Source organism: Cherax quadricarinatus, chromosome 1 (genome assembly GCF_038502225.1).
Source record: "Cherax quadricarinatus isolate ZL_2023a chromosome 1, ASM3850222v1, whole genome shotgun sequence".
Lineage (NCBI taxonomy): Eukaryota > Metazoa > Arthropoda > Malacostraca > Decapoda > Parastacidae > Cherax > Cherax quadricarinatus.
Window position 1 is genome coordinate 2915184 of NC_091292.1, and position 19893 is coordinate 2935076.

The window sequence follows — 19893 nt, forward strand, 5'->3', positions numbered from 1 at the left end:
GCTTAAAACAGCGTGTATACATACCCTGAATAATAATAATAATAATAATAATAATAATAATAATAATAATAATAATAATAATAATAATAATAATAATAGTAATAATAATAATAATTAATAATCAAAATTAATATACAATTTTGTATTGTGGATTTTTCATGCGCGTAAATTAGTAGAAATTAGCCATATTGTTTGGCTTAATTCACTTATCCTGGGATAACTTCTACATACTTTCCTGACTGAAAATATTAGAAAACTTCCAAAATTATATTTGAGTCCTAAATAAAATTTGACTTCAATAAATATGTAATTGTTATTCCTTATAATTCCGGCGAGGCTCTAAGGTCTCTTAAAACGCCATCTCTTCCACCTCTCATAAAACTTTACGGGAAAAACCACTTGGTTTTAATAGTAAATGGAGAATACTACATGGAAGTATGATGAAGATTTAATAGACATTGTTAAATTACCAGTTTTAATGGTTGAATAAGTCAGGGTAGTAAGAATATAGGAACATAGCTTCAGTGTATTTCCTGAGCTACAGAGTGGTTACGTTGAGCAATAGTGCTAATTTAAGTTTGGTCCAAAGGTGAGAGTCTTTATAATGAAGTGACGTTGTTTTTGACGGCGACGATGATACCATGAAACTTGTGTGACGTTGTGTGTGCATGTCAGTGCTTCTGGGAGGGTGAGAGGCAGTCATTAACCAGCCAGTACAATGTCCAAGTCCGCTCTCTGGCATCCAAAGGTACCCACTCTTTATTATTCTACCCACTCTTACTCCCACTTATCTACCCTTCTCTCATATCACCATCTAGCAAATTTTATCTCCAGTTCACGGGAAAATCATCTCAAACTCTGGTGTCGTGTTGAAATACAAAGGTCCTCAAGGATCCCAGTGGAAATTAGTCACTTTGACCTTTATTTGGGGAAGGTTATCCTAAGTAATTTACACATATATTACCATATATAATAATTTGTGTAGCTGTATTTGTGTACCTGTACCTAAAAGATTCTCTTAAAGACCATTCTTATATCCAGTGGTGCTAGTGCTCATATATCTTAATATTTGCTTCATATTACCTATTTAATCTTCAGTGCTCTGAAAATAAATTTTATTTTATGTATTTAAGTGTTGTAGTGTGCATCTGAGTGATGGTTGTGCGCCAAGCCATGAATATTGAAAAATATTGAAATATAACAAAATATAGTGAGCTGGAGTAATTGTAATTGTGTTGTTATAATTATTGTAACCCAAACAAGTATATGTAATAATAATAACAAGAATAAATTGGCTAACCTTACAGGAGCAATAAAGGTAATGTTTAATGTTGTTAATTATTGTTAGGACAGCAGCGAGTGTACCTTTCAGTGTATCTTAGTGTTCAGTGTATCTTAGTGTTCAGTGTATCTTAGTGTTCAGTGTATCTTACAGTGTTCAGTGTATCTTAGTGTTCAGTGTATCTTAGTGTTCAGTGTATCTTAGTGTTCAGTGTATCTTACAGTGTTCAGTGTATCTTAGTGTTCAGTGTATCTTAGTGTTCAGTGTATCTTAGTGTTCAGTGTATCTTAGTGTTCAGTGTATCTTAGTGTTCAGTGTATCTTACAGTGTTCAGTGTATCTTACAGTGTTCAGTGTATCTTAGTGTTCAGTGTATCTTAGTGTTCAGTGTATCTTAGTGTTCAGTGTATCTTAGTGTTCAGTGTATCTTAGTGTTCAGTGTATCTTAGTGTTCAGTGTATCTTAGTGTTCAGTGTATCTTAGTGTTCAGTGTATCTTAGTGTTCAGTGTATCTTAGTGTTCAGTGTATCTTAGTGTTCAGTGTATCTTAGTGTTCAGTGTATCTTAGTGTTCAGTGTATCTTAGTGTTCAGTGTATCTTAGTGTTCAGTGTATCTTACAGTGTTCAGTGTATCTTACAGTGTTCAGTGTATCTTACAGTGTTCAGTGTATCTTAGTGTTCAGTGTATCTTAGTGTTCAGTGTATCTTAGTGTTCAGTGTATCTTACAGTGTTCAGTGTATCTTAGTGTTCAGTGTATCTTAGTGTTCAGTGTATCTTAGTGTTCAGTGTATCTTAGTGTTCAGTGTATCTTAGTGTTCAGTGTATCTTAGTGTTCAGTGTATCTTAGTGTTCAGTGTATCTTAGTGTTCAGTGTATCTTAGTGTTCAGTGTATCTTACAGTGTTCAGTGTATCTTAGTGTTCAGTGTATCTTACAGTGTTCAGTGTATCTTAGTGTTCAGTGTATCTTAGTGTTCAGTGTATCTTAGTGTTCAGTGTATCTTACAGTGTTCAGTGTATCTTAGTGTTCAGTGTATCTTAGTGTTCAGTGTATCTTACAGTGTTCAGTGTATCTTAGTGTTCAGTGTATCTTACAGTGTTCAGTGTATCTTACAGTGTTCAGTGTATCTTAGTGTTCAGTGTATCTTACAGTGTTCAGTGTATCTTAGTGTTCAGGGTATCTTAGTGTTCAGTGTATCTTACAGTGTTCAGTGTATCTTAGTGTTCAGTGTATCTTACATCAGTTATCTTAGTGTTCAGTGTATCTTACAGTGTTCAGTGTATCTTACAGTGTTCAGTGTATCTTAGTGTTCAGTGTATCTTACAGTGTTCAGTGTATCTTAGTGTTCAGTGTATCTTACAGTGTTCAGTGTATCTTAGTGTTCAGTGTATCTTAGTGTTCAGTGTATCTTACAGTGTTCAGTGTATCTTAGTGTTCAGTGTTCAGTGTATCTTACAGTGTTCAGTGTATCTTAGTGTTCAGTGTATCTTAGTGTTCAGTGTATCTTACAGTGTTCAGTGTATCTTAGTGTTCAGTGTATCTTAGTGTTCAGTGTATCTTAGTGTTCAGTGTATCTTAGTGTTCAGTGTATCTTACAGTGTTCAGTGTATCTTAGTGTTCAGTGTATCTTAGTGTTCAGTGTATCTTAGTGTTCAGTGTATCTTAGTGTTCAGTGTATCTTAGTGTTCAGTGTATCTTAGTGTTCAGTGTATCTTAGTGTTCAGTGTATCTTAGTGTTCAGTGTATCTTACAGTGTTCAGTGTATCTTAGTGTTCAGTGTATCTTAGTGTTCAGTGTATCTTAGTGTTCTGTGTAGTGTTCAGTTATCAGTGTTCAGTGTATCTTACAGTGTTCAGTGTATCTTAGTGTTCAGTGTATCTTAGTGTTCAGTGTATCTTAGTGTTCAGTGTATCTTACAGTGTTCAGTGTATCTTAGTGTTCAGTGTATCTTACAGTGTTCAGTGTATCTTACTGTTCAGTGTATCTTAGTGTTCAGTGTATCTTACTGTTCAGTGTATCTTAGTGTTCAGTGTATCTTACAGTGTTCAGTGTATCTTAGTGTTCAGTGTATCTTACAGTGTTCAGTGTATCTTAGTGTTCAGTGTATCTTACAGTGTTCAGTGTATCTTACAGTGTTCAGTGTATCTTACAGTGTTCAGTGTATCTTACATTATTATTATAATCAGAAAGAAGCGCTAAGCCACAAGGGCTATACAGCAGTGTATCTTACAGTGTTCAGTGTATCTTACAGTGTTCAGTGTATCTTACAGTGTTCAGTGTATCTTACAGTGTTCAGTGTATCTTACAGTGTTCAGTGTATCTTACAGTGTTCAGTGTATCTTACAGTGTTCAGTGTATCTTACAGTGTTCAGTGTAACTTAGTGTTCAGTGTATCTTAGTGTTCACTGTATCTTACAGTGTTCAGTGTATCTTACAGTTTTCAGTGTAACTTAGTGTTCAGTGTATTTTGCAGTATTCAGTGTATCTTACAGTGTTCAGTGTATCTTACAGTGTTCAGTGTATTACAGTGTTCAGTATCTTACACTGTTCAGTGTATTTTGCAGTATTCAGTGTATCTTACAGTGTTCAGTGTATCTTACAGTGTTCAGTGTATCTTAGTGTTCAGTGTATTACAGTGTTCAGTATCTTACACTGTTCAGTGTATTTTACAGTGTTCAGTGTATCTTACACTGTTCAGTGTATCTTGCAGTGTTCAGTGTATCTTACAGTGTTCAGTGTATTACAGTGTTCAGTATCTTACACTGTTCAGTGTATTTTACAGTGTTCAGTGTATCTTTGTGTTCAGTGTATTACAGTGTTCAGTATCTTACACTGTTCAGTGTATTTTACAGTGTTCAGTATCTTAGTGTTCAGTGTCTTACACTGTTCAGTGTATCTTTCAGTGTTCAGTGTATTTTTCAGAGTTCAGTGTATCTTTCAGAGTTCAGTGTATCTTTCAGAGTTCAGTGTATCTTTCAGTGTTCAGTGTATCTCAGTATTCAGTGTATCTTTCAGTATTCAGTGTATCTTTTAGTGTTCAGTATATCTTTCAGTGTCAGTGTATCTTTCAGTGTTCACTGTATCTTTCAGTATTCAATGTATCTTTCAGTATTCAGTGTATCTTTTAGTGTTCAGTATATCTTTCAGTGTCAGTGTATCTTTCAGTGTTCACTGTATCTTTCAGTATTCATTGTATCTTTCAGTGCTCACTATATCTTTCAGTATTCACTATCTTTCATTGGTCACTTTATCTTTGTGTTCAGTGTATCTTTCAGTGGTCACTGTATCTTTGTGTTCAGTGTATCTTTCAGAGTTCAGTGTATCTTTCAGTGCTCAGTGTATCTTTCAGTGCTCAGTATATCTTTCAGTGTTCGGTATATCTTTCAGTGTTCAGTGTATCTTTCAGTGTTCAGTGTATCTTTCAGTGTTCAGTATATCTTTCAGTGTTCAGTGTATGTTTCAGTGTTCAGTATATCTTTCAGTGTTCAGTATATCTTTCAGTGTTCAGTGTATGTTTCAGTGTTCAGTATATCTTTCAGTGTTCAGTATATCTTTCAGTGTTCAGTATATATTTAAGTGTTCAGTGTATCTTTCAGTGTTCATGTATCTTTCAGTGTTCATTGTATCTTTCAGTGTTCAGTGTATCTTTCATTGTTCAGTGTAACTTTCAGTATTCAGTGTATGTTTCAGTATTCAGTGTATGTTTCAGTGTTCAGTGTATCTTTCAAGCATTCTGTGTGGAAAACTTATTTACTTCAGTTGTTGTGTTGAGGATTAAAATATTCTTTGTTAGTGTACTGGCAGTTTTCAGATTTAATAATCCGCATGCACTTGACAGTATTTAAACTAAACAAACTGTATAAGCTAGTTGACATTCAGCATGATCATTTATCTCTCTTAACTTTGAAGGTTTAAATAATAAGATATTACAAGAACCCCCAATGAAAATAAATCACTTTGTCTGACTTTTTGGGTTATCCTAGGTAATTTGCAGTATGTATGATAATTGTACTTGTGTGTACCTGTACCTAAATAAACTTACCAAACCCCTAACATCAGCGAGTTATCATGGCAGGAAATTCAGTAACTTTTTAAAATATGATGGCAAGTAAAATATTTAACATAATTTTGAGTTAGGGCATGTTAGATCAAGTTAGGGTAGTATTTGCCAATGCAAAAGTTTTACCACATCAATTTATGGGAGAATTCTTTGTCAGTAGGAAAATATCAGACTTCTTACTGGTTAAAGACATGGTAATGTCAGTGAGATCATATGGTCAGGCCTGCTTTTACCTGCTAAGTAAGTAAGTTTATTGAGGTATACACAAATGCAGTTACATAGATTTTCATACATAGCAGCATATGTGTAAAGTACCTAGGATAACCCAAAAAAGTCAGAGTGACTTATTTCCAGTGGGGTCCTTCACTTAGCAAGTGTATTCTCCAGCCTAGAGAAATGGTTGCATCTATTTGTTTCTTAGAAGCAACCATTTTTAAAATATTGTTGAAATTATTGATAGTCTACCACATGATCAATAGAATATATTTTTAGAATTGACACCACAAAGCCAATCGGATAATAAAGGATTCAGATTCAGTAAAATGAAAATACTGTAAATAGAAAATATGGGTAACACTGCTACAAGCTAAGGATTAGTGTGCTAAAAACTAGCAAGCTAAGTACTGTACAGTATTTAAAAAATACACCATTTGGCTAAGTTAGACAATGTAGAGACTGAATGCATTATTGTATTTCTCTTGCCTCTTTTTAGATATACTCACTATTGGGGCCAAAATTCAAATAAAACACATCACTTTGTGAAATAAGAAATGGATTCAACTTTATGAAAATCTACTTAATACATGCCTGTGGAAACTGATAACTCTTTTCTGTAAAAATTTTGAAGAAATTAAAAAAAATATTTTCTTAGGAAATTCTTAAAAACTAACCAGGCAGAGTTTTATTTTGTTAATCAAATATTAGTACTACAGTGTATCGAACCTGTGTGAAATTTTTAATGCTGATAAAATTATAAAGAAAAAATAGTACATTTGTTGTATACAAAATTTTACATTAACTACTGAACTTCTCTACTAGATTTATTAATTAATTAAGGCCATATAGCATTACCTAATAATACTCAACTCTCTTGTACTCACTGTAACTCATCTAATGACCATATGAAATGTTATTGCCTTATTAATCTTGAGTTAATTTTAAGTTTGCCCAAAATGCTCTGCACACAAAGGGGCTTTTGGCATGTATACCCAACTATTATATTTCCTTGTACAACCATGCATCATGTCAAAATAAACTTACATATTATCAGATATTATTACATATTATTAGATGACGAGAATATTTTGAGGAACTTTTAAATGTTAAAGAAGAAAGAGAGGCAGTAAATTCATGCACTGGTCAGGGAGGTATACCATCTTTTAGGAGTGAAGAAGAGCAGAATGTAAGTGTGGGGGAGGTACGTGAGGCATTACGTAGAGTGAAAGGGGGTAAAGCAGCTGGAACTGATGGGATCATGACAGAAATGTTAAAAGCAGGGGGGATATAGTGTTGGAGTGGTTGGTACTTTTGTTTAATAAATGTATGAAAGAGGGGAAGGTACCTAGGGAATGGCGGAGAGCATGTATGGTCCCTTTATATAAAGGGAAAGGGAACAAAAGAGACTGTAAAAATTATAGAAGAATAAGTTTACTGAGTATACCAGGAAAAGTGTACGGTAGGGTTATAATTGAAAGAATTAGAGGTAAGACAGAATGTAGGATTGTGGATGAGCAAGGAGGTTTCAGAGTGGGTAGGGGATGTGTAGATCAAGTGTTTACATTGAAGCATATATGTGAACAGTATTTAGATAAAGGTAGGGAAGTTTTTATTGCATTTATGGATTTAGAAAAGGCATATGATCGAGTGGACAGAGGAGCAACGTGGCAGATGTTGCAAGTACAGTGGTCCCTCGTTTTTCGTAATTAATCCGTTCCTGGAGGAGCTACTATAAACGAAATTTACGATTTGCGAATCAATTTTCCCCATAAGAAATAATGTAAATACAATTAATCCGTTCCTGACACCCAGAAGTATTCAAACGAAAATTTTTTTTACATGAAATATACATGTAGTACATAAACAATACAATGGGAAATGATGAATGAAACATTAACAGCATAACACTTACCTTTATTGGAGATTCTTCTTAGTGTATGGGAGACTGGAGGAGGAGAGAGATTGGATTGTTTACAGTTTGGAAGGGGAATCCCCTTCCAGCAACACCTCAGGTACCAATTGCTTCTCTGGGGTTGCTTCTCTTCTGTTTCTTAATGCCACTAGGACCACCTTGAGAGTCACTCTAGTCCTGTCTCGCAAAGTAACTGTGGAGAGAGCTCTGTTTCTGGCATCTCTTTAATACTTCCCTAAAATGGCCCAAGACTTTGTCACTGTACATATTTCTCACCCTCTTTACCACAGGCTTGGCACTAGGAGCTTTCTTTGGAGCCATGGTAGCTTATTTAGTACTTGCAAGCACTAAAATGAGTGGAATATTATGAAATATTTCGTAGGAGCACTTGAGGGGACCTTCACTCACTGGTAAACAATGCCAGACTGGCTGGGTAGGGAGGCCGCCTTGGCTCACACCGTGTGTACGCGTCCCGGACGAACTACTGTTCGCGAGTCAACCTATGAAAAGCGAGTCCATGTTTATACGAAAATACCCCTATGATTGGCGAAATTTACGATTGCCGAGAACTACGAAAAGCGAGGGACCACTGTACAGTGGACCCTCGACTAACACTATTAATCCGTTCCTGAGAGCTCATCGTTAGTCAAAATAATCGTTAGTCAAGTTAATTTTCCCCATAAGAAATAATGGAAATCAAATTAATCCGTGCAAGACACCCAAAAGTATTGAAAAAAAAAATTTTAACACATGAAATATTAATTTTAATACACACAAACTGAAGAAGACATGCACAGTTACATGACACTTACCTTTATTGAAGATCTGGTGATGATTGATGGGATGGGAAGAGGGGAGTGTGTTGATGGTTACTTAGTGTTTAGAAGGGGAATCCCCTTCCATTAGGACTTGAGGTGGCAAGTCCTTTTTCGGGGTTACTTCCCTTCCTTTAATGCCACTAGGACCAGCTTGAGAGTCACTGGACCTCTGTCGCACAACATATCTGCCCATAGAGGCCTGTACCTCCCGTTCCTTTATGACATTCCTAACGTGTTTTACAACATTGTCAGTGTCACCATTAAACACTTGTTCAGGTTTCAGTCCTTCACTGTCTATGTACTCCTTGAATTCTTGCACATATTTTTCAGCTGCTTTTTGGTCCAAACTGGCAGCCTCACCATGCCTTATCACACTATGTATGCCACTACGATTCTTAAATCTCTCAAACCAACCTTTGCTGGCCTTAAATTCACTCACATCACCACTAGTTGCTGGCATTTTTCTAATTAAATCGTCATGCAACTTCCTAGCCTTTTCACATATGATCGCTTGAGAGATGCTATCTCCTGCTATCTGTTTTTCGTTTATCCATACCAATAACAGTCTCTCAACATCTTCTATCACTTGCGATCTCAGTTTCGAAAACATAGTTGCACCTTTGGCAAGAACAGCTTCCTTGATTGCCGTTTTCTTGGCCACAATAGTAGCGATGGTTGATTGGGGTTTTGTGTACAGCCTGGCCAGCTCGGAGACATACACTCCACTTTCATACTTAGCAATGATCTCTTTCTTCATATCCATAGTAATTCTCACCCTTTTTGCGGTAGGGTTGGCACTAGAAGCTTTCTTGGGGCCCATGGTGACTTATTTTGCAGGTGCAATCACTAAAAAGGCTGTGATAATATGAAATGTTTCGATTGTATGCTTGGAAGCGACCGCGGTGGCTGGCTGGCTTGTAAACACTGGCCAGAAGTGGACGCGTCTCAGACGGAAGGAATAGTGTTGGTCGAGTTTTTTAGCGCTAATCGAGGCAAAATTTTTGCGATAAAATGTATCGCTAGTCAGATTTATCGTTAATCGATGCCATCGCTGGTCGAGGGTCCACTGTATATGGAATAGGTGGTAAGTTATTAAATGCTGTAAAGAGTTTTTATGAGGATAGTGAGGCTCGGGTTAGGGTGTGTAGAAGAGAGGGAGACTACTTCCCGGTAAAAGTAGGTCTTAGACAGGGATGTGTAATGTCACCATGGTTGTTTAATATATTTATAGATAGGGTTGTAAAGGAAGTAAATGCTAGGGTGTTCGGGAGAGGGGTGGGATTAAATTATGGGGAATCAAATTCAAAATGGGAATTGACACAGTTACTTTTTGCTGATGATACTGTGCTTATGGGAGATTCTAAAGAAAAATTGCAAAGGTTAGTGGATGAGTTGAAAGTGAACATAGAAAAGAGTAAGGTGATGAGGGTATCAAATGATTTAGATAAAGAAAAATTGGATATCAAATTGGGGAGGAGGAGTATGGAAGAAGTGAATGTTTTCAGATACTTGGGAGTTGATGTGTCGGCGGATGGATTTATGAAGGATGAGGTTAATCATAGAATTGATGAGGGAAAAAAGGTGAGTGGTGCGTTGAGGTATATGTGGAGTCAAAAAACGTTATCTATGGAGGCAAAGAAGGGAATGTATGAAAGTATAGTAGTACCAACACTCTTATATGGGTGTGAAGCTTGGGTGGTAAATGCAGCAGCGAGGAGACGGTTGGAGGCAGTGGAGATGTCTTGTTTAAGGGCAATGTGTGGTGTAAATATTATGCAGAAAATTCAGAGTGTAGAAATTAGGAAAAGGTGTGGAGTTAATAAAAGTATTAGTCAGAGGGGAGAAGAGGGGTTGTTGAGGTGGTTTGGTCATTTAGAGAGAATGGATCAAAGTAGAATGACATGGAAAGCATATAAATCTATAGGGGAAGGAAGGCGGGGTAGGGGTCGCCCTCGAAAGGGTTGGAGAGAGGGGGTAAAGGAGGTTTTGTGGGCAAGGGGCTTGGACTTCCAGCAAGCGTGCATGAGCATGTTAGATAGGAGTGAATGGAGACGAATGGTACTTGGGACCTGACGATCTAATGGAGTGTGAGCAGGGTAATATTTAGTGAAGGGATTCAGGGAAACCAGTTATTTTCATATAGTTGGACTTGAGTCCTGGAAATGGGAAGTACAATGCCTGCACTTTAAAGGAGGGGTTTGGGATATTGGCAGTTTGGAGGGATATGTTGTGCATCTTTATATGTGTATGCTTCTAAACTGTTGTATTCTGAGCACCTCTGCAAAAACAGTGATAATGTGTGAGTGTGGTGAAAATGTTGAATGATGATGAAAGTATTTTCTTTTTGGGGATTTTCTTTCTTTTTTGGGTCACCCTGCCTCGGTGGGAGACGGCCGACTTGTTGAAAAAAAAAAAATATTATTATGAACAAGGAGGCTTTAGGAAAGGTAGGGAGTGTGTAGACCAAGTGTTTACAATGAAACATATAGGTGAACAGTATTTAGATAAGGATAAAGAGGTTTTTGTGGCATTTATGGATTTGGAAAAGGCATATGACAGGGTGGATAGGGAAGCAATGTGGCAGATGTTGCAGGTGTATGGTATAGGAGGTAGATTACTGAAAACAGTGAAGAGTTTTTACGAGGATAGTGAGGCTCAGGTTAGAGTATGTAGGAGAGAGGGAGAGTATTTCCCAGTAAAAGTAGGCCTTAGACAAGGATGTGTGATGTCAACATGGCTGTTCAATATACAGTGGACCCCCGGTTTACGATATTATTTCTTTCCAGAAGTATGTTCAGGTGCCAGTACTGACCGAATTTGTTCCCATAAGGAATATTGTGAATTAGATTAGTCCATTTCAGACCCCCAAACATACACATACAAACGCACTTACATAAATACACTTACATAATTGGTCGCATTGGGAGCTGATCGTAAACCGGGGGTCCACTGTATTTATAGATGGGGTTGTAAGAGAAAATGCGAGGGTCTTGGCAAGAGGTATGGAGTTAAAAGATAAAGAACAAAGTGGGAATTGTCACAGTTGCTCTTTGCTGATGACACTGTGCTTTTGGAAGATTCTGAAGAGAAGTTGCTGAGGTTGGTCAATGAATTTGGTAGGGTATGTAAAAGAAGAAAATTAAAAGTGATTATAGGAAAGAGTAAGGTGATGAGGATAACAAAAAGATTAGGTGACGAAAGATTGGATATCAGATTGGAGGGAGAGAGTATGGAGGAGGTGAAGGTATTCAGATATTTAGGAGTGGACTTGTCAGCAGATGGGTCTATGAAGAATGAGGTGAATCATAGAATGGATGAGGGGAAAAAGGGTGAGTGGTGCACTTAGGAATCTGTGGAGACAAAAAACTTTGTCAATGGAAGCAAAGAGGGGAATGTATGTGAGTATAGTTATACCAACACTCCTATATGGGTGTGAAGCATGGGTGATGAATGTTGTAATGAGGAAAAGGCTGGAGGCAGTGGAGATGTCATGTCTGAGGGTAATGTGTGGTGTGAATATAATACAGAGAATTTGTAGCTTGGAAATTAGGAGAAGGTGCAGTATTACCAAAACTATTATCCAGAGGGCTGAGGAGGGGTTGTTGATGTGGTTTGGACATGTAGAGAGAATGGAACAGAACAGAATGAATTTGAGAGTGTATAAATCTGTAGTGGAGGGAAGGCGGGGTAGGGGTCGGCCTAGGAAAGGTTGGAGGGAGGGGGTAAAGGAGGTTTTGTGTGCAAGGGGCTTGGACTTTCAGCAAGCATGCGTGAGCGTATTTGATAGGAGTGAATGGAGGCAAATGGTTTTTAATACTTGACGTGTTGTTGGAGTGTGAACAAAGTAACATTTATGAAGGGATTCAGGGAAACCGGCAGGCCGGACTTGAGTCCTGGAGATGGGAAGTACAGTGTCTGCACTTCGAAGGAGGGGTATTAATGTTGCAGTTTTATAACTGTAGCATAAAGCACCCCTCTGGCAAAACAGTGATGGAGGGAATGATGAAAGTTTTTCTTTTTCAGGCCACCCTGCCTTGGTGGGAATGGGCAGATGTGTTAATATATAAATTATTATTATTATTATTTTTATTAAAAACCAATGAATCCTTTAAAAACAGGTAATGGATGTCAAATTGAGCCTTCTATTTTTTCCAGTGGTACATATTTGTAATACAGTGGTACCTTGAATTACGACATTAATTCGTTCCAGAAGGCTGTTCGAGTGCCGATACCAAGTGAATTTGTTCCCATGTGGAATAATGTAAATTAGATTAATCTGTTTCAGACCCCCAAAAATACACTTACAAAAGCACTTACAAAAATACAGTTATATGATTGTTTGAGTTGGGAGCTGTTCAGAACTCGAGGTACCACTGTATACTGTATATCATTGATAGTTTAGGATATGTTTCATTTTTTCTTAATTTGATGATATTTTATAGGTTACTTGGCAGAAGTTAGGATAGTTACCCCAGTTTTGTAGGTACAGTACAAGCAAATTGAGTTACGAGCTCTGTCACGGAACGAATTAAACTCGTAAATCAAGGTACCACTGTATAAGGAACTTGTTTGTAACTATCAAAGCAGAGCTATGCTCTTGGTTATCTGTCTTTGTTGACCTGTTAATCATTATTTTTTTATTCTCTAATAGTAGTAGTAGCACTTACCTCCTTATTCAGTTTCTTCCATTCCTCTTACCACAATACATTATGTGTAAAGAAAATTTATCAGTGTCCCATTGGCTCCATTTTTTTTCTTGATTTATGTCTGCAGGTTTTTGTTTTCTATCTTAAAGAGACAATACTAAATACATAATTTTCTTTATCCATTCTTTCATATCTTTTTATAAAGTTGTATACGTATACTGTAACTGTGTTACCATAGCTCTCTTTTTCTCCTATCAGTCAACATGGGCATGGTTATTGTTTTCAGCATGCATCCTAATGCTTTTCTTCTTCTTACGGTGCCCTGTGGCCTGGTGGCAAAAGCTCTCGCTTCATTTGGTGAGGGTCTGGGTTCTATTCCTGGCAAAGGGGTGGAAACATTGGATGTTTTTCCTTACACCGCTTGTTTATGTTCACCCATCAGTAAAATGGGTACCTTGGTGTTAATCGACTGGTGTGGGTCGCATCCTGGGACAAAACTGACCTGATTTGGCCAAAATACTCTGCATAACAAGCTGCTTTCTATATAGTAATATGTTATTGATATCAGCTAGGCTTGTATACCTTGTACATATACTTGTACTAAATAAAGATATATTATTATTATTATTTTTATTATTATTATTATTATTATTATTATTAGTGTTGGTGTCCATTTTGTAGCTCTTTCAGTTTTTGCCAGATCCATTTTTTTTTTAGTATTATTATTTATGAACTTCACACAACAGCTGCATATTCCAATTTTTCATAATCTCACCCTCCATGTACAATATTTGTAAGTTATTTAATAGTTAGCCATTGTAGCATGTACATTTCTCTCAGTTTAATTTATATGATCTGGTGAATTGTTTTTAACCCTTTGAGGGTTTCGGATGTACTAATACAGCTTACGACCCAGGGATTTTGATGTACAGTACTAGTATGCCTAAATTCTAGTGCCCTCAAATCTAGTGGGAGAAAGCTGGTAGGCCTCCATATGAAAGAATGGGTCTATGTGGTCAGTGTGCACGATATAAAAAAAATCCTGCAGCACACAATGCATAATGAGAAAAAAAAAACTGACCGTTTTTTTGGAATAAAACAGCGACTTTGCACTGTATTTTCGTATGGTATTTATTGTTGTATTCTAGTTTTCTTGGTCTCATTTTATAGAATGGAAGGCATATCATAGAAATTGAGATGATTTTGACTGGTTTTATAATGAAAAGTACCTTGAAATTGAGCTCAAAGTAGCAGAAATGTTCGATTTTTACCAAAGTTCAAAAGTAAACAAATCATGCCAAGCGTCCAATACACGTCAACTGGTGAGTCTAATATTCTTTTGCAAGTGTGCCAATATGATTCATATAATTTTTTACACTAATGCAGTAGTCTGCATAACAGTAAATCTTCTATTTTTTGTGAGAATAAAAATTCAAAGTGGAAAGCAAAAGAATGTAAGAGGGGCCTTGAGACGTGACTAATGAACAGAGGAAATGTCATTTTAGTGCCAGGAATGTATTTCTTGTTTGTTCTGGACCCTATTCGGAAAGTGGCATCTTTTGAAATTTGTGTGAAATTGGCAAAATTGCTAAATTCTGACCACTGTACTGGATAGTTGAAGTTGGTAAATGGGTGGTTTCTTGCACTCATTCAATAGAAAAAATGGAGTTTAGCGAAATATTCATGTTTTTTGTCGACTAGTACAGTGGAACTGGCCGAAAATGGGGCTCAAAGTGGGCAAAATCGCCGATCCGTAAACATCGCCGAGACCACTATCTTCGCAAGAGCATAATTCCGTAAGTTTTCCATCAAATTTCATATTTTTGGTGTCATTATGATCGGGAAAAGATTCTCTATCTTTTCATAAGAATTTTTTTTTTTTTTTTTTTTTTAAATTTGGCCGACCCTGAGAACGAGTCTCAGAGAGGGCCTGTCGACCCTCAAAGGGTTAATTAATTAATAACAATTCCTAGATCCCTTTCTTTTTATGATACTCCCAGAATGTTGTCCCACACTATATATTCTTTGTGGTCTGATTTTTTTGTACCATTTTTATTTCAACATTAAATTTCATCATTATGCTCTGCATATTAACCCTTAAACGGTCCAAACGTATATAGTAGTAGTATATGTTTTTTCAACATTTGAAAGTATGTAAAAAATGTAGATCTTTTTTTTTTTTTCATTTAAAAACGTGTAAAAAACTTTTATCTACATTTTTTTTTGTTATATTTGAAAATATGTAAAAAAAAAAGAAGTAGATCTACTTTTGGAGCACTACGGATTTGAACGTCGATCTGTTTGGACCGTTTAAGGGCTAAGGGGCTTTCTGCATGCACACTTAAATGTCATTCACCTTTGTACAAACATTGTATCTTGCTGAAATAAATTATTATTACAGTATTATTAACCATCTGTCACTATTTGCTAAATTATCCAGATCATCTTTTAACCCTTTGAGGGTTTCGGACGTACTAGTACGGCTTACGACCCAGGGATTTTGATGTACTAGTATGCCTAAATTCTAGTGCCCTCAAATCTAGTGGGACAAAGCTGGTAGGCCTCCATATGAAAGAATGGGTCTATGTGGTCAGTGTGCACGGTATAAAAAAAATCCTGCAGCACACAATGCATAATGAGAAAAAAAAAACTTTGATCGTTTTTTTGGAATAAAACAGCGACTTTGCAGTGTATTTTCGTATGGTATTTATTGTTGTATTCTAGTTTTCTTGGTCTCATTTTATAGAATGGAAGGCATATAATAGAAATTGAGATGATTTTGACTGGTTTTACAATGAAAAGTACGTTGAAATTGAGCTCAAAGTAGCAGAAATGTTCGATTTTTACCAAAGTTAAAAAGTAAACAAATCATGCCAAGCGTCCAATACATGTCAACTGGTGAGTCTAATATTCTTTTGCAAGTGCGCCAATATGATTCATACCATTTTTTACACTAATGCAGTAGTCTGCATAACAGTAAATCTTCTATTTTTTTGTGAGAATAAAAATTCAAAGTGGAAAGCAAAAGAATGCAAGAGGGGCTTTGAGACGTGACTAATGAACAGAGGAAATGTCATTTTAGTGCCAGGAATGTATTTCTTGTTTGTTCTGGACCCTATTCGGAAAGTGGCATCTTTTGAAATTTGTGTGAAATTGGCAAAATTGCTAAATTCTGACCACTGAACTGGATAGTTGAAATTGGTAAATGGGTGGTTTCTTGCACTCATTCAATAGAAAATATGGAGTTCTAGCGAAATATTCATGTTTTTTGTCGACTAGTACAGTGGAACTGGCTGAAAATGGGGCTCAAAGTGGGCAAAATCGCCGATCCGTAAACATCGCCGAGACCGCTAACTTCACGAGAGCATAATTCCGTAAGTTTTCCATCAAATTTCATATTTTTGGTGTCATTATAATCGGGAAAAGATTCTTTATCTTTTCACAAGAAAAAATAATTTTTTTTTTTTAAATTTGGCCGACCCTGAGAACGAGTCTCGGAGAGGGCCTGTCGACCCTCAAAGGGTTAAAGATTTAAAGACATTTCTGTTACATATTTTGCAGTGTTTGAAAACAAATTCATATAATTTTTCTGTCCTATTTAATGTCATTTATGCAAATTTAAAACATTATAGAGGTAATAGAGATCCTTATAGCAACCCATTGGTAACATTTTTCAAAAAGGACATATTCATTTTTTCACTGTTTGCATTTGCCTCACAAAGAGAATGTCTCATTTATTTTAATAGTTTGCCTTTTATTTTCCCTCTGTTTTGACATTCCCAAAATAGTCTCATATGGGAAACTATACCTGGAGTATAAATACACACTATATTCGTCTATTTTTTTCTTGAACAGTTTTTGTCTCTTATCATAGTTTAATAGACAAATTTGTTTACTAATCAGGAGGTTATTCCCTGCCAAGTACGTACTGTAATACCTGATTTGCCAATTCCTCACCAGTATGGCTTTTCATTTCCAGAAAGGTTTAAAAGCATTCAGTAGGCAGTCCATCTTTTAAATACCTAGGTGCAACACTTAAGTGATTGATGTGTGATAGATTTGGTGTTGAATCAATTGACATGTTTTGTGCACTTTTCTGTAATAGATTTTCCAATTTTTTACACACACACACACACACACACAAAAAAAAAGAAGTCTAAAAAACTGTCCTGTAATTTAAAGGGTCTTTCATGTCACTCTTTTTTTTTTAAGTATTGACACAATGCGCATCCTCTTCTGTCTGCCAGTTTACTCTTTTGTAGTGAAACTTAAAAAAAATCAAAAGGAAATAGCTCATTTCATCTGCACATTCTTTTTAAACCTGTGTTGCTTTCATTTGGTTCATTTATTTTGCCAGCATCTAGTAGTAATTTCCTTACTATTTAATTATTTGTTTGGGTTTTAAATCTGCTACTTTACATATAAAAGACTACAGACTATACTTTTGCAAACATGCTTTTGAAGCTTTCTATTTAGTCCCTTTGAGTTTACCTAGAGTCTGTTTCAGGGCTCATTGCCTCTGTGGCCTGGTCCAGACCAGGCCTCTCTGTTGATCTGATCAACCAAGCTGTTAGTGCCAGCCACATCCACATATCTCACACATTACTTCCTCCACTTTTCTGTCTGCAGTTTTCATCACTGGTTATTTTAGAATTATTATTTTTTATTTTAAGACTAATGTTAGCCCTAGCTGTAATTTCCCTTGCTAATACTTTATATACAGCTTGCTATTCTATTTCTCTTTTTTTCTTTATTTATATTGGCATAGCTATCTTCTATTTTAGTTAAACATATTCCTTTAGTCCTTTTATCTCTTCTATGGTTATGCTGACATTTTCTTAATATGATGAGCTAGCTGCATTGTTTATCTCTTATCTTTTGTGTTGTCGCTGCATAAATAACTAATGTTTTTGTTTTATACTCCTCCAAATGTTTTGTTTTGTCTCTGTATCATTTGCATTGTTTCCATATCAATTCTTTGTTCATCTCTACTCTTTTGTTTATAATATGAACTATTTCCTGTATATAATACTTTCTTCATAAGTTATTAAGAACTCTTAGTTGTTTATATTTCACTCTTCATATTTTCATTTTCCTTATTCAGTTTGTCTGTCAGTTCTCCCTGTCTTACCTGGTTATGTTTCTGTTCTGTCATTTTGTTCATCTGTCAATGCATTTTCTCTTTGTTCTTCAAAGGCATATCCATGCTTTAACTGGGTGTTCCCAGACTCACCCATTATGTAAACAACGGCTCTTCTGATGTTTGCATCAATTGCTATTTTACTTCAAAATCCATATAAAGTCTCTTTAACTTGTGAATCTTGCCAACTAAAAGAAATAGTTCCTTGACATTTTTAAGGAACACCATAAGGCATTTATTGTAAGTAAGACCTTTAAATAATGGATTAATGGGAGGGGGGAGCAGTGGGCAGCCGGTAATGGCAACTGTGGCGGGTACAGATGAAATTGTTATGCTGTCACTGTAACAGTAACAAACAATTATGGTAGTAAAGGTCTTTTTTGTTTTCAAATCAGTTGATCCAGTGGATTTTGTCCCATCTTTTCGAAATCCTTTCAGTCGAAGGTATATTATTTACTCCCTTCACTGCTGTGAATAGAAATTATTATTCTCTAAGTGGGAGAAGATGCATTCATCAACCTTGGTGTGTTTGTGCCTAACCTGCCTGCCATGAGCCAGTAGACCTACAGTGGTATTCCTTTATTCTTATGTTCTTATATACTGATAACCCAAGTTATACAAACTAGATGTGTTTCGGTCACTGCGTGATCCAAGAAAATTTTTCTTGTAACCCATAAGCCCAACTCCCTCTACCTCAGTGTATGCATAAGTTTCTAATGTTGTTTAATATCAACATTGAGGATTTGAAGCCAGTCAGAAAAGTTATTCACAAGTTATTGCATAGACAATAATATCCCGCTTTCTTAAATAAAAAGAGCACAGTCCAAAACTTAATTGAACCTTCCAGTCAGAAGTTTCATTCTGAAGTTATTGGCATTGAAGGTTTAAAAATAATAATATCTTTATTTACTACAAGTACATGTACATGGTATACAGGCCTAGCTGACATCAATGACATACTACTATATAGAAAGCTGCTTGATATGTTGAACATTTCCCGCAAATTAGGTCAGTTTTGTCCCAGGATGTGACCCACACCAGTCAACCAGGTACCCAACCAGGTACCCATTTTAAACTGATGGGTGAACAAGGACAGAGACAGCAGGTGTCTTGTGGAAACACGTCCCTAATGTTCTACAGCCGTACCAGAGGAGATTTGAACTCCGGACCTCAGTGTGTGAGCTGAGTGTACTAGCGATCAAGCTACGGGAAGCAAGTTGGATGAGGCATTCACAAATTATTGCATGAAAGCCAGTATTTCAGTCTTCCCAGTTTCTTCACTAAAATTGGTAAATTAACACCTGCTGTACAGAGCCCAAAAATTAATCACAACCTTTCTCTAAATAAGATACACCAGTATTGAAAGTTTGAAGCCAATCGGCTTGTTAACAGATATATGCTGCTCTGTTAGACCATGTTTGATTCAACCTGAATATAAATTCCTTGCAAATAAAAGGCACAAAGATGTGGAATTCTCCTAGAATCTAAATTTCCTATCTCTCAAGTTAATGTAGCCAGTTGATGAAGATCGAATATAAATATAAAATGTATACAGTACATCTTATGTGCTACTAATTTAAACCAATCTCTTAACACAGTTACAGACCAGTAATCCTAACATCCTACATCATAAAAGTCTTCAAAAGAGTGATGAGATGCCACATTACTAACTTTATGGAACAGCTCAATCTGCACAACCCAAACTAACACGGTTTTAGAACTGAAAGATCATGCTTATTCCAACTGCTAAACCACTTTGACAGACCACGGTACGGGTGGGGATTGAACTCATGGCAAGTGAGTCGTAGAACTCTAGGCCA

General features: G+C 36.3%; 1 protein-coding gene across 4 annotated transcripts in view; it reads left to right on the forward strand.

Moving 5' to 3' along the window:
- The first annotated feature begins 530 nt into the window (after positions 1–530).
- The window catches only part of LOC128690876 (transcription factor CP2), a 95474-nt gene continuing 76111 nt past the window's right edge, over positions 531–19893 (forward strand). For 3 of the 4 annotated variants that reach the window (XM_070083514.1, XM_070083630.1, XM_070083684.1), the window contains exon 1: positions 538–748. In XM_070083514.1, the coding sequence (XP_069939615.1) occupies positions 719–748 (30 nt within the window). In that variant the 5' untranslated portion in view covers positions 538–718. Of the gene's footprint in view, positions 749–19893 lie in introns of all 4 variants that reach the window. The other variant, XM_070083582.1, reaches the window with a different exon arrangement.